We start from the raw sequence: 12,608 nt of genomic DNA on the forward strand, positions 1-12,608 counted from the left end.
CGGAGGGAGTACTATTTATCTTGTGATGAAATATTAATTGGTTCATATTGGTATACTAATTTTGTCAAATCAAACACTCTAACTGATCTCGAAGATAATTCACATATTTTTATTTTTAATAGTTTATTTTGGATAACAAGGATTTGATATTTTTCAATATTAAAAAAAAAAAATTTAATATAATATTTTAAATAAAGTATACTTCTTTCATTTTCTATAATTGTCAATTTTTTTTATATATATTAAATTTATATATAATTTATTTATAGTAAATTACTTTATTATTATCTCTATTTTAACAATAGTAATAATCAATTTACGAATAAATTTTTTCCATTTATCCACTATATTATTATTAATTTTTTAATAAATTTTATATAATTATCTTATTTTATTTTTTAATTATTTGTTATATAAAAAATATTATTATTTTTTAATCTTTGTATCTAAATATTGTGTCATAATTAGCTCTGATGAAAAGAATAATAAATATGAATATTTTTCTAAAAAAACAAAAGAAAAAATTGAAAACAGGATACAAACATAACATATCTTTTTAAACTTGCCAACGAAACTTTTTTTAATTTATTTTTTATTTTTTTATTTATCACCTTCACCTTTCATTAATAGTAACATATAGTATGTGTTTGTTGTCAATATTTTAAGTGTTAAATATATATATATATATATATTTAAACCACATGCCAAGAAAGCTTTATAATTCTCTTGAAAAAAAGTTTGCTTTTTTATGTGTATGTTCATTTTGTATTTTGGATGTATATTTATTTGTTTGTCATGCTTTATTTTTTTTAGTAAAAAGTTATACTACTTTCGTCCCATAAAAAAAGATAATATTTATCTTTTGCGTCATTATCTTTAACGTTAAAAATATTTTTATATTTGTATAATTTACTCCACTAATATCATTGTATTTGTATTAGAAGAAATTAATAGAGATATTTTTATCATTTTCTTTTAATTTGGACTACGTATTGATATAATAATTAATATTCAAATATAACATCCAAAAAACTCATAATATTTTCTTATGGACGAAGGTAATACTATTTTAATTTTTATTTTTTTTAATTATAAAGGCAAAAAGTACACATTGTTTTAACATTTAAATACACAATTGGTCGATTATGTGTTCTTGTTGTTAAAAAAAAACAATTTAACATATTTTTCCAAAAAATTATCAATATATCAGACACATTCGTTATTTTTATACTCCCTCCATCCCATATAATTTGTCTTTATTTTCTATTTTCGTCCGTTTCACGTAACTTGTCATTTCTATTTTTGGAATTATAATTATGCACTTTAATCGCATTTTAAATTTTAAATTTTATAATTTTCTTAATTTTAATTAAACTATTTATTTATCTTAATCTTAATTTATAATTATTTTTACTAAATAATAATTATTTTTACTAATACACTTCTTAATTACTTACTGATTATACTTTACATAAATTACGGTGTCTACAGTAATACACATATTACATGGACGAAGGAAGTATTAGTTTAACACAATTATTTTTACCTACATAATTACTTATACTTCACGTAAATTTTTTTTCCTACAAATCAAAATACAAAACAAACAAACTATGTGGGGCTTATCAGCCAATTTGATTAGAATCCTTGTCCAATTTGAACAGCTCAGTCTGTGGTGGTCATGTCCTTTTCTTTCTTTGTTTTCTTAAAATTTTTTTAATTTTTTTTTTTGGTGTTAATAAATGTGGATGAAGTTAACTGTAATTGTTCTTGAATAAATGATTAGTAGACATCCTAATTATTGTTGGAATGTTTTCTAGCTACAAAATGGATAAAAACAACGAACAGGATATCTATATGTAGAGAATTTGGATAAAAAGTTAGTTCATGATTATGATTACTGTTCATCGCGATCTGATGAACGGCCATGGCGATGATAATTACTGATTCATCTCCATAGTACTGCCATGTGATTCCACTGACACACACTCCAATTGCGCTCATGCATTTCGTCTGACAACGCCTGCATCATCTTCAAATTTGCCTTGTTCGTTTCCATTTCTGTTGTTTCAGACTGTAATTGATCCGCATCTCTCTGCTCTCCCATGGTTAGCCGCCTACGAAGATGCCTAATTCGTCTCCGGCGTTCGAGTTCTCCATTTCTAGGTAAATTGATTTTGGATTTGAAGTTTGAGTTTGGATGTTGAACTGGTGGTTATGTTAGGTTTTGAGTTGAATTTTTGTTTGTGGTGAGGAGATGGATTGGAATTTTCCGGCGGAAATCAGTTGCAGATACCGCCAGCGACGAGAGCGAGGAGAGTGTGCAGTTCTCAAATTCCGGCGAGTGCTACGCCTGCACGCAGGCCGGAGTTCCGGCGTTCCATTCGACGAGCTGCGACAACGCGAATCCGCCGGAGTGGGAAGCTTCCGCTGGATCTTCATTATTTCCGGTGAAAAGCCAGTCGCAGATCAGAATCCCCGGCCGGCGGTCGTCCAGCGGAGTATTGGACCCGAGGAGCAAAAGCGTGCAGCGGTGGAACCGCGCGTTCCTTCTGGCGCGTGGAATGGCGCTGGCGGTGGACCCGCTGTTCTTCTACGCGCTGTCGATCGGCCGCGGCGGATCCCCGTGCCTGTACATGGACGGCGGATTGGCGGCGGTCGTGACGGTGCTCCGCACCGGCGTCGACGCCGTACACTTAGGTCATCTATGGCTGCAGTTCCGGCTGGCTTACGTGTCAAGGGAATCTCTGGTGGTTGGTTGTGGGAAACTCGTGTGGGACGCACGTGCCATAGCTTCACACTATCTGCGCTCCCTTGGCGGTTTCTGGTTCGATGCCTTCGTGATTCTTCCCATTCCTCAGGTCAGATGAAATTCCCCAATCTGTTCATTTCATATACAATTTACCAATAAATCTTTGTGAATTGAAGTGATTTCGCTCTGTTACAGGTTGTGTTTTGGTTGGTGGTGCCGAGATTGATCAAAGACGAGCAAATCAAGCTGATAATGACGATTCTTCTCCTGATGTTCCTCTTCCAATTCCTGCCTAGGGTTTATCACAGCATATATTTGATGCGAAAGATGCAGAAAGTCACTGGCTATCTCTTCGGCACAATTTGGTGGGGATTCGGCCTCAATCTCATAGCTTATTTCATTGCTTCCCACGTAAGTCCGATTTCTTCAATTTCTTATTAATTTTTTGAATATTTCAGTTCAACTTCAAACCTTACTTGTATCCATGGCTGTTTTCCGATTAAGGTCGCCGGCGGTTGTTGGTATGTTCTCGCGATACAGCGGGTAGCATCGTGCCTGAAGCAGCAGTGCAGAAACAGCAGCATCTGCAATCTATCCCTGTCCTGCTCCCAGGAGGTCTGCTACCAAGTTTTCATGCCCTCCGAAACGATGAACAATCCTTGTGGAGGTAACTCCACACTCGCAACTAGAAAACCTATGTGTTTGGATGTCAATGGACCATTTCGTTACGGCATTTACAAATGGGCACTTCCTGTTGTGTCGAGCAACTCTGTAGCTGTAAAAATTCTTTATCCAATTTTCTGGGGATTAATGACTCTGAGGTAATATGAGGATTGAGGATCTATCATCCATGGCTGCAAACTAATTTTACAATCGCCATTTTCACCTGCAACTCCTTCAATTTCAGCACTTTCGGCAACGATTTGGAGCCGACGAGCAATTGGCTGGAAGTTATCTTCAGTATCATCACTGTCCTCAGCGGTCTTATGCTATTCACTCTGTTAATCGGTAACATTCAGGTTAGAAATCAAATATCTATATTCGATCTGTGTTTTGATACGTTGAAACAGATGATGATGGTTAGAAATTTGGTTCGAAACAGGTGTTTTTGCACACGGTCATGGCGAAGAGGAGGAAAATGCAGCTGAGGTGCAGAGACATGGAGTGGTGGATGAAGAGGAGACAGTTGCCGTCGCAGCTGCGACAGAGAGTTCGACGGTATGAACATCAAAGATGGGCAGTGATGGGCGGGGACGAAGAGATGGAGCTCATTGAAGACTTGCCCGACGGCCTAAGGCGCGACATCAAACGCTTTTTGTGCCTCGATTTGATTAAGAAGGTAGAATGACGAGAACGTCGGACTGATGATGCTTTGATTTTTAGTACTAATTCGTGTATAGGAATGTTTCTCCAGGTGCCGATCTTTCATAGCTTGGATGATCTGATCCTCGACAACATATGCGACCGCGTTAGTCCCCTCGTTTTCTCCAAAGACGAAAAGGTACGACAAAGCGCTTTTGCTGTTATATTTCGTAGAATTTCATAATTGCATATTATTAATAATGAAGTCGAAAGTTTATAAATACATAGTGATCATAATGATCGAATAGAATCCATAATAGTTACATATGAAATCTCTCAATATTTCATTCAAATTGAAATGGTACTTTAAAAATCAATTTGAACTAGATAAGGGTCGGAAACATGATTCTCAATAGAATTAGAGTTTGACCAAACTCTTAACAGAATTAAAATCGGAAAGAAATATTTCAATGGATTGAGAGTTTTAAGAATTTTAAACAACTATAAAGTTAAAACAAAAAACGAATTGAAATTGAAAAGAAACTTTCAATATAGTTAAACTCGAAAACATAACTCTTAACATAGTTAGAATTAAAAGTACAAAATAAGACTCTCAATACCGTTAGAATCGAAAGTAAGATTTTTAACAAAATTAGAACAACAATCAAAGACCGGATATAAGAATTTACCAAAACTAGAAACAAAAATGATAAAAGAAGATATCATGGCAAGAATATACTCGGAGAAATATCTCAAATTATAACGACTTTATTTAAAGAATCACATAAAATCTCTAAAAGACATGGTCGTTCTAGCGACAATGAACAAATTCTTACCGTATACATTTGTGATGCATAACGGCAGATTGTTCGCGAAGGCGACCCGGTGCCAAGGATGGTCTTCATAGTTCACGGCCGTGTGATGAGCAGCCAAAACCTCAGCCGAGGCGTGGTGGCGACGAGCACACTCGAGCCCGGTGGCTTCTTCGGCGATGAGCTTCTCTCATGGTGCCTCCGACGTCCATTCCGAGACAGGCTTCCGCCGTCGTCTGCCACGTTCACCTGCATCGAGCCCACCGAAGCGTTCGCGCTCGACTCAAAACATCTCCGGTACATCACCGAGCACTTCCGGTACAAATTCGCCAACGAGAGGCTCACCCGAACTGCGCGATACTACTCATCCAACTGGAGAACATGGGCTGCCGTCAACATCCAGCTCGCCTGGCGGCACTACACTCTTCGGACGAGACCCGTCACCGGACAGCCCTTTCGGTCAGCTGCCGCCGCCGGCGGAGACGATCGCCGCCTACGGCAATATGCTGCTTACTTCATGTCGTTCCGGCCTCACGATCACCTCGAATAAGGTTCTCCTGAAATTCTTTTTCCTGCATCCATTGATCAATTTAACCATTCTTGTGAGAATTAAAAAGTGCTGTTATATTCATGTATGTGCGTAGAGCTTGCCGATTTGTCTCAGGTTTGATTACTTTAAACGGATTAAATAATTCAAATCTAACTCAATTCGTTTATTATCACGTTGAATTCGTGTTAACTAGTTTATTATTTTGTCTGCTTAGTGTTGACCAGTGTTGACCCGTATATACAATTAAGTCGAAATTTTGGATTCAAATTCAATTCTTTTTTATGTTGTGATATTATGTTAGTTTTTATTGTTTATAGTGTAATGTGTAAGATAAAATTAATACTTGGTTTAATTATATAATTATAATTATTTTACATGTATAATAAATATATAATTAATATAGACATTTTATAAAGAGTTGTGTCAGATTCGAGTTAAGAGAGTCCATCCTAAACTGACCCGTTTATTATCGTGTTAGATTTGAGTTAATCCGTATATATGATCGGATTGAAATTCTTGATCCAAACCCAATTATTTCGTGTTGGATAAGTTTTTGTCAACTCTATCCTTAGATATATCAATGTTCTCTGGTGAGACTTTTATGTTCTTACATCATAGGGATCATTTTTTGGCCCTGAGATTCGACAAAGAACATACAGGAAATCAAAAGCTTCAATTTTGCCTCACTCCAGATGATCATGAGGCCTAAAAGAAAGAAACATGGAAGCATACTTTCGAAGCCGGCGACTCCCGCCGTCACCGCCGCCGCCGCCGTCGTTCTCGACTGAATTTCCTCGCCGTGTTCTCCCGACATGTCGCCGCCAGGCCAGCTGTATATTGACGGCGGCCCATGTCCTCCAGTTCGACGAGTAGTACCTCGTCGCTCGCCTTACGGTATCGTTCGTGAAATGGTAACGGAAGTGTTGTATTACGTATCGCAAATCCTCGGCCTCGAGAGCGTATGCTTCCGCCGGACGAGTGCATACGAACGTCGCCGACGACGCCGGGAGCCGGTCGAGAAATGGGCGACGAAGGCACCACGAAATCAGCTCGTCTCCGAGAAAGCTACCCGTCTCCAAAATACTCGTCGCCACTGCGCCTTTGGTCCGGCCTTGACTCCGCTTGACTTGTCCGCAGACGACGAAAGTCATCCGTTTCACCGGATCGCCTTCTCGGATGATCTACAAGACGATAAAGAAATTCGATAGGTACGTCGTCGTCGACCATAATTCCGCATAAATATATATATATATAATTCACGAGCACGATCGAGATCGATCGAAAAAACCTTTTCGTGTTTCGAGTAGACGAGAGGCTTTACGTGGTCGCAGATGTTGTCGAGGATAAGATCGTCCAAGTTGTGGAACAATGGCACCTGCGAATCAGTTTTTTTTTTTTTTTCGTCGTTAATTACGTTTATGCGTACGTTACGATCGACTTGATAAACGTACTAACCTTTCTAATCAGATCTAAGCAAATGTGTCGCTTGATGTCGCGCCGAAGCCCCTCGGGCAAATCTTTGATCAGTTCGTTCTCGTCTTGCCCTCCAGTCATCTTCCATATCTGATGTTCGTATTTTTTCACCCGTCGTCGCAGATGGGAAGGTAATTGCCTGTGGTTCATCCACCATTCCATGTCTCTGTATCGTAATTGCATTTTTCGTCGTCTCATCATGACGGCGTGCAAAAAAACCTTTTGCACACAAATGCAAGCCCGGTTAGTCGAACATTTTTCTAAACTATGGAAATGAGTTTAGGTCGACGAATGAAACCTGAATGTTTCCGATCAACAAGGTGAATAGAAGCAAGCCGGCTAACACCATGGTCATCGAAAATAACACTTCCAAGCAATGGCTCGTTGGCTCGAGATTGTTTCCCATAGTGCTTGAACAAAATTGAGGGAAAAGACGTATAAGGTGTGAGTATACATATTGTTAGATGATATAAATGACTGACTAATCTAAAATCACGAAAATGGAAGATAGTGGACTCGAATTCGAGATCTAAGACTCTGATACCATGTTAGTTGATATAGATGACCGACTAGCATAAAAGCTTAAGCTATTAGGATACACATCAACTTAATTATTTATCTACGAACGAGAGTCAACCAACATATATATGTCGGAAAAGATCAAATGCAATTTTGATCAGGTACGTGACGTGACGTTCTTATCATTTTAGTCGATTTTGAACCGTCGTATATTTCATTTGTCGTCACGCTAATGATCATATATTTGTATGTGACACTCACACATGTATTGTGGATCCATTACATATCACTTTCCCTATAAAATGCATGAGTGTCACATTCAAATATATAATCACTAGAGCGAACATGTGAGATATATAACGATTTCTCTATATAATTCATTTAAGGTGTGTTCGTTTATGGAATTTTGTAAAAAATCTACTATTCATCAATTTTTTTTTTCTCAAAAAATATTAAATCAAATACCTATTTTTTTATTATATTATACTAAAAATTAAATTTACATTAAAAATATTATATCAACGCTTATTTATATCACATCATACAATTATGTAAATTCAAAATTTTTACTATTTAAATCTCAATTCAAAATTCAAACTCCCTAACAAACACACCCTTATATAACCAGAACAATAAGAAATGCTACTTATATTACACTGACATAGATTATGTATACATATATACATATATATATATATATATGTTTTTCGATTATGGATGTGTACCTGAGAGCCATTAGTCCCCAAAGATTCGAGTAAAGGACTTTCGTCGCGAAAGAATTGCTCGTCATAAGAGGAAGTGCAAACTCAAAAATCCCATACGGAAACGGTCCATCGCTATCCAAGCACGTGCTTCTTTTAGCCGTAGTTGTCGAGTTATGAAAACACGACATGTCTTGTGTCGAATGACATACTTGCCCCGAGCAAGACAACGAGACGTTCCAATTTCTTGCATTATATTGTTGTGTAAGACATGACGCTATACGACGGACGGCTAGGATGTACCAATACCCTCCCGATGCCTACACAAATGCACATTCGATTAATTTGTGTAATAAACATATGCAACCGTACATTTAGCCACTTAGCTTCGCGCGCACTTACGTGAGAAGCGAGAAAATAGGCTATGAGATTGAGACCGAATCCCCACCAAATAGTCCCGAAAATGTAGCCGGTGACTTTGCGCATCCCGCGCATTAAGCTAAAACAATGATAGACTTTCGGTATGAACTGAAGTAGGAATGTTAGTTGTAGTATAGTCATCGTCGACCCGATTTTGTTTTCTCGTATAAGTTTTGGAACTACAAGCCAGTACATAGCCTGTCGATATAACCACACAATCATCAAGGCTTGTTGTCATAAAATTTTTACTATGTAACCGTTGCAAATTCATATAAATATATTTATATATATATATATATATATATTATTTTTTCTAATAAAATGTTACATTTAAAAAAGTACATACTTTTCGTCGTGCTGAAAATTTTTATGTTATAAATAATAATAATAATAATAATAACTAAACTAAAAAAGAACACATCTTTGCTGATTATTACTTTGCATTTTTTAAAGTTAAAAGTTTGTCTTTTTTAAAAAAAAGTTTGACTTATTTTTTTAAAATTAATATATTACACACTTATTATTTTTATATTATCTACGTAATTCTATATATCTTATGTTTTTCACACACCTACTTCTCTGTCATTCAAATCTCACTAAGATCGAACTTGGGATTCAACCCTTAAGCTAGAGATGCCTCACTGTTTAATTTATAAAGGTTTGACTAGACATAAATTTTATTTAAAGTGAGTAATAATTATTTTGTTTTTCTTTGTTTCTTTTTTTTTTTTATACTTAAAAGTACAAAAAAAAACATTATGGATCTTTTCTTTAAAAGAAGATAATTCTTTTTTTTTTAATGAAAAAAAAAAAAGGAAAATTAACAGGGACGTAAGTCTCCAAACATAAATGTCTTCGCACTTTATTTACAAGTGCTCGGCTATTTTTGTCACATTTTAAGAAATTGGAGTTGGTATGGAAATTATCTTTTCTTTTACTAAATAGATTAAGAGAGCCATGTGTTGTCTAAAGGCATGGCCAGTTTTGCTATTTTTTGTCATTTTTTAAAAAATAAAATATTTAATTTAAAATATATTAATAAAAATAATTATTATATAATATAAATAATTATAAATTAATATTAAAATAATTAAATACTAAATTAAAAAAAATTATGATATATGGAAAGGAACTATTCCTCATGGTTTTTTAAAAAAGATTTTATTCATATATATATATATATTAAGTATGTTCCCTCAATAATTTTTAATGGAACAATTTCTTATAAATATTATTAAAAAATACAAATATATCCATATTAATATAATATACTCCCCCGTCCCATAAAAATAGTCTTAATTGAGTTGGACATCAGAGATAAAATATTAATGCAAAAAATAGTAACAATTGTGTAATTAAAATGAAAAAATAAAGGTAATTTTTATGGTGATATGGTTATTTTTAAAATATTATTCACTAGTAAAAAAATCAACAATTCAACCAAAAATATTATTTTTTACATTACTAATATAGTTATTATACACAAAAAAAAATAAAAATAAAAATAAAAATAATAATAATAATAATAATAAATCAATTTATCTAAACAAACTAAATGAATAAACTGATTATATATTATATATTTATTTTTTATAATATTTTTTAAATGAGATAAAATGTAAATTATAAACAATGAAATCGAAATAAAAAAAAAAAAAAATACCTGAGGGATTGGCAATACGACGAACAAATCGAACCAGAAGCCCTTCCAAGTCTTCAAATAATGTGAAGCTATGGCACGTGCATCCCACACGAGTTTCCCACACCCCACCACGAGCGATTCCCTTGACACGTAGGCCAGCCGGAACCTCGCCGCCAGGTGGCACACGTGCACCAAATCCACGCAACTCCGCACCACCGCCACCGCCACCGCCGCCGCACCATCCACATAAATACACGGCCTTCCGCCGCCACCGCCGCCGCCGATCGAAATCGCGAATAAAAACAAAGGATCAACGGCCAGCGCTACCCCTCGAGCCATCACGACCGTCCGATTCCATCTCTGCACGTTGACGCTCCGCGGGTCGATGATGAACCGGCGCCGGTCCTCGTAGACCCCGCCGGACCGACCGGCGATCGGGACGAGCGACGAACCGGCGGTCGAATCCCACTCCGGCTTTTCGACCGGGTTGCACTTGGTCGAGTGGAAAACCGGCCCCGATTGTGCGCAGGCGTAGCAATCCGCCGGCGAGTCGTCGGCGTTCCGCCGGAAATTCTTTCCGGTTAATCTGAAAATACTTAAAAGCATTTGAGGCAAAGAAATTAACTAAAATTCGAAAAATAAAATTAATAAAATTATTTTTTTTGAAGAACCTGAAAATGCGATTGCAGAATTCAGACATCGAAACTGAGCAACATTAATGGAAATGGGAATGGGAATTATCAAAGGGTGTCTGCATGAAGCAGAAGATATTAGAAACCTGTAAGCTTAATAGCGTGGCCGGAGGACACGTGGAGGGCACATGCGCCATTCAGGGATTGGACCCCACACCATCGACGGCTGGAGTGGATCTGGTGTTGGAGTCCAGGGAGCTCGCCGATTTTTCTAAGGTGTTTCGCAGTGTTTGTTATGTTTAGTTTGTTTTGTATGAAAATTTATTTTGCATTAATAAGTAAATTTATTTTGCATTAATAAGTTCGTTTGTTTGTTGCGATTTATTATTAAATATATTTTTTTCCCCTTAAAATAGTATTATTATAAAATAATTATTTTTACTTTAAAAAATTAAAATAAAAGTAAACATTTAATGATACAAAAGCGTGTGCTCATTTTTTTACTAATTTTTTTTTTTTATATATAAAAAAAGTATGCCATTTTATACCCATTTCTAAAAATCCACATTAATTCTTGATTGTCCCATCAAAATTTTACTAATACAATTTTTAATACATATAATATTTATTTTATTCTATTATAAAAAAAATACGTATAATATGTGTATTACTGTAAACACAAGAATTTAGGTAAAATATAATTAGTAAGTAATTAAGAAGTGTATTAATAAAAATAATTATTATTTAGTAAAAATAATTATAGATTAAGATTAAGATAAGTAAATAGTTTAATTAAAATTAAAAAAAAATTATAAAATTTAAAATTTAAAATGCGATTAAAGTGCATAATTATATTTCCAAAAATATAAATGACAAGTTATGTGGGACGGATGAAAATAGAAAATAGGGACAAATTATGTAGGACGGAGGGAGTAGTATTTAATACTTCCTCCGTCCACGGATAAAATATACATTTACTTTTGGCGCGGGGTATGTAAAAGTAGTGTAATGACACTTTTGTCCTTACTTTTTCGTATAAAAGTAATAATGTGATGTAAAATAAGGGTATTTGTGAAAAAGGGTGGAGTATTTAATAAAATTGTTACTTTGTAATTAGACGTCCCAAAATAGAAATATGTATATTTTGTAGCTGCAGAAATATAATTTTTTTTTTTTTTTTTATATTATTGAACAATCTTTATATTTAACATAAAAGGAAACACCTTCAACTAAACTAATGAATCAATCAATCCAAATTACTCTCTCTCTCTCTTTCTCTCTATGTGTGTAAACTTTACGACTTCTCATTTGTCATTTTAATTTGTTTAAATAAAAAAAAAAAAATTATTTCTTTTTCAAACAATTAATTCTCAATTAACTATCGTAATACTCATAACTTTTTTTTTTAAAAGTTAAATAGATATTATATTGTTTTATTATATTAGATATCTATACAAAATACTAATTTATCTTAATTCGCGTACAAATGTCAAATAAAAAATTTACTAATAGACTAAAGAAATATTATTTTATGAATAGTAATGTAAATTAAATTTTTTACCAAATAAAATAATATAAAAATTGTATGATAAAAAAAGTGAAAATAATAAGCAAATAAAATAGAACTTTAAGCTTTTTTAATTATTTTTATTATATATATATATATATGTATGCTTGCTTAAAAATAATTAGAATTTAAAACATCAAATAAATTAAATTCCAATTATTATCATAGTTTTTCTTTATTTTTATGTGATTTAATTTTCTTATGATGAATGATGTTAATTCCTATAAGTGTTATATTA

At 34.4% G+C, this 12,608-nt stretch overlaps 2 protein-coding genes across 3 annotated transcripts; one reads left to right on the plus strand and one right to left on the minus strand.

The window, feature by feature from the left end:
* The first annotated feature begins 1,801 nt into the window (after positions 1–1,801).
* LOC127242365 (cyclic nucleotide-gated ion channel 2) lies at positions 1,802–5,585 on the plus strand. The gene is made up of 8 exons (XM_051261878.1): positions 1,802–2,166; positions 2,258–2,861; positions 2,948–3,163; positions 3,257–3,573; positions 3,660–3,771; positions 3,855–4,091; positions 4,167–4,253; positions 4,919–5,585. The coding sequence occupies exons 1-8, from the start codon at positions 2,126–2,128 to the stop codon at positions 5,414–5,416; spliced, it is 2,112 nt and encodes a 703-aa protein (XP_051117835.1). The 5' UTR covers positions 1,802–2,125; the 3' UTR covers positions 5,417–5,585.
* Positions 5,586–5,971: 386 nt separating this feature from the next.
* On the minus strand, positions 5,972–11,028 carry LOC127242223 (cyclic nucleotide-gated ion channel 2-like). Of its 2 annotated transcripts, none has more exons than XM_051261685.1 (8): positions 10,843–11,028; positions 10,193–10,757; positions 8,512–8,727; positions 8,134–8,429; positions 7,188–7,299; positions 6,872–7,108; positions 6,705–6,791; positions 5,972–6,597 (listed from the first exon to the last, which is right to left on the minus strand). In XM_051261685.1, the coding sequence occupies exons 1-8, from the start codon at positions 10,869–10,871 to the stop codon at positions 6,100–6,102; spliced, it is 2,040 nt and encodes a 679-aa protein (XP_051117642.1). In that variant the 5' UTR covers positions 10,872–11,028; the 3' UTR covers positions 5,972–6,099. The 2 variants fall into 2 exon arrangements, with proteins under 2 accessions (XP_051117642.1, XP_051117641.1); XM_051261684.1 differs by having other exon boundaries at positions 10,193–10,766; positions 10,843–10,917.
* Between the last annotated feature and the right edge of the window lie 1,580 nt (positions 11,029–12,608).

This window comes from Andrographis paniculata, unplaced genomic scaffold (genome assembly GCF_009805555.1).
Source record: "Andrographis paniculata isolate CXL003 unplaced genomic scaffold, ASM980555v1 Contig86END, whole genome shotgun sequence".
NCBI lineage: Eukaryota > Viridiplantae > Streptophyta > Magnoliopsida > Lamiales > Acanthaceae > Andrographis > Andrographis paniculata.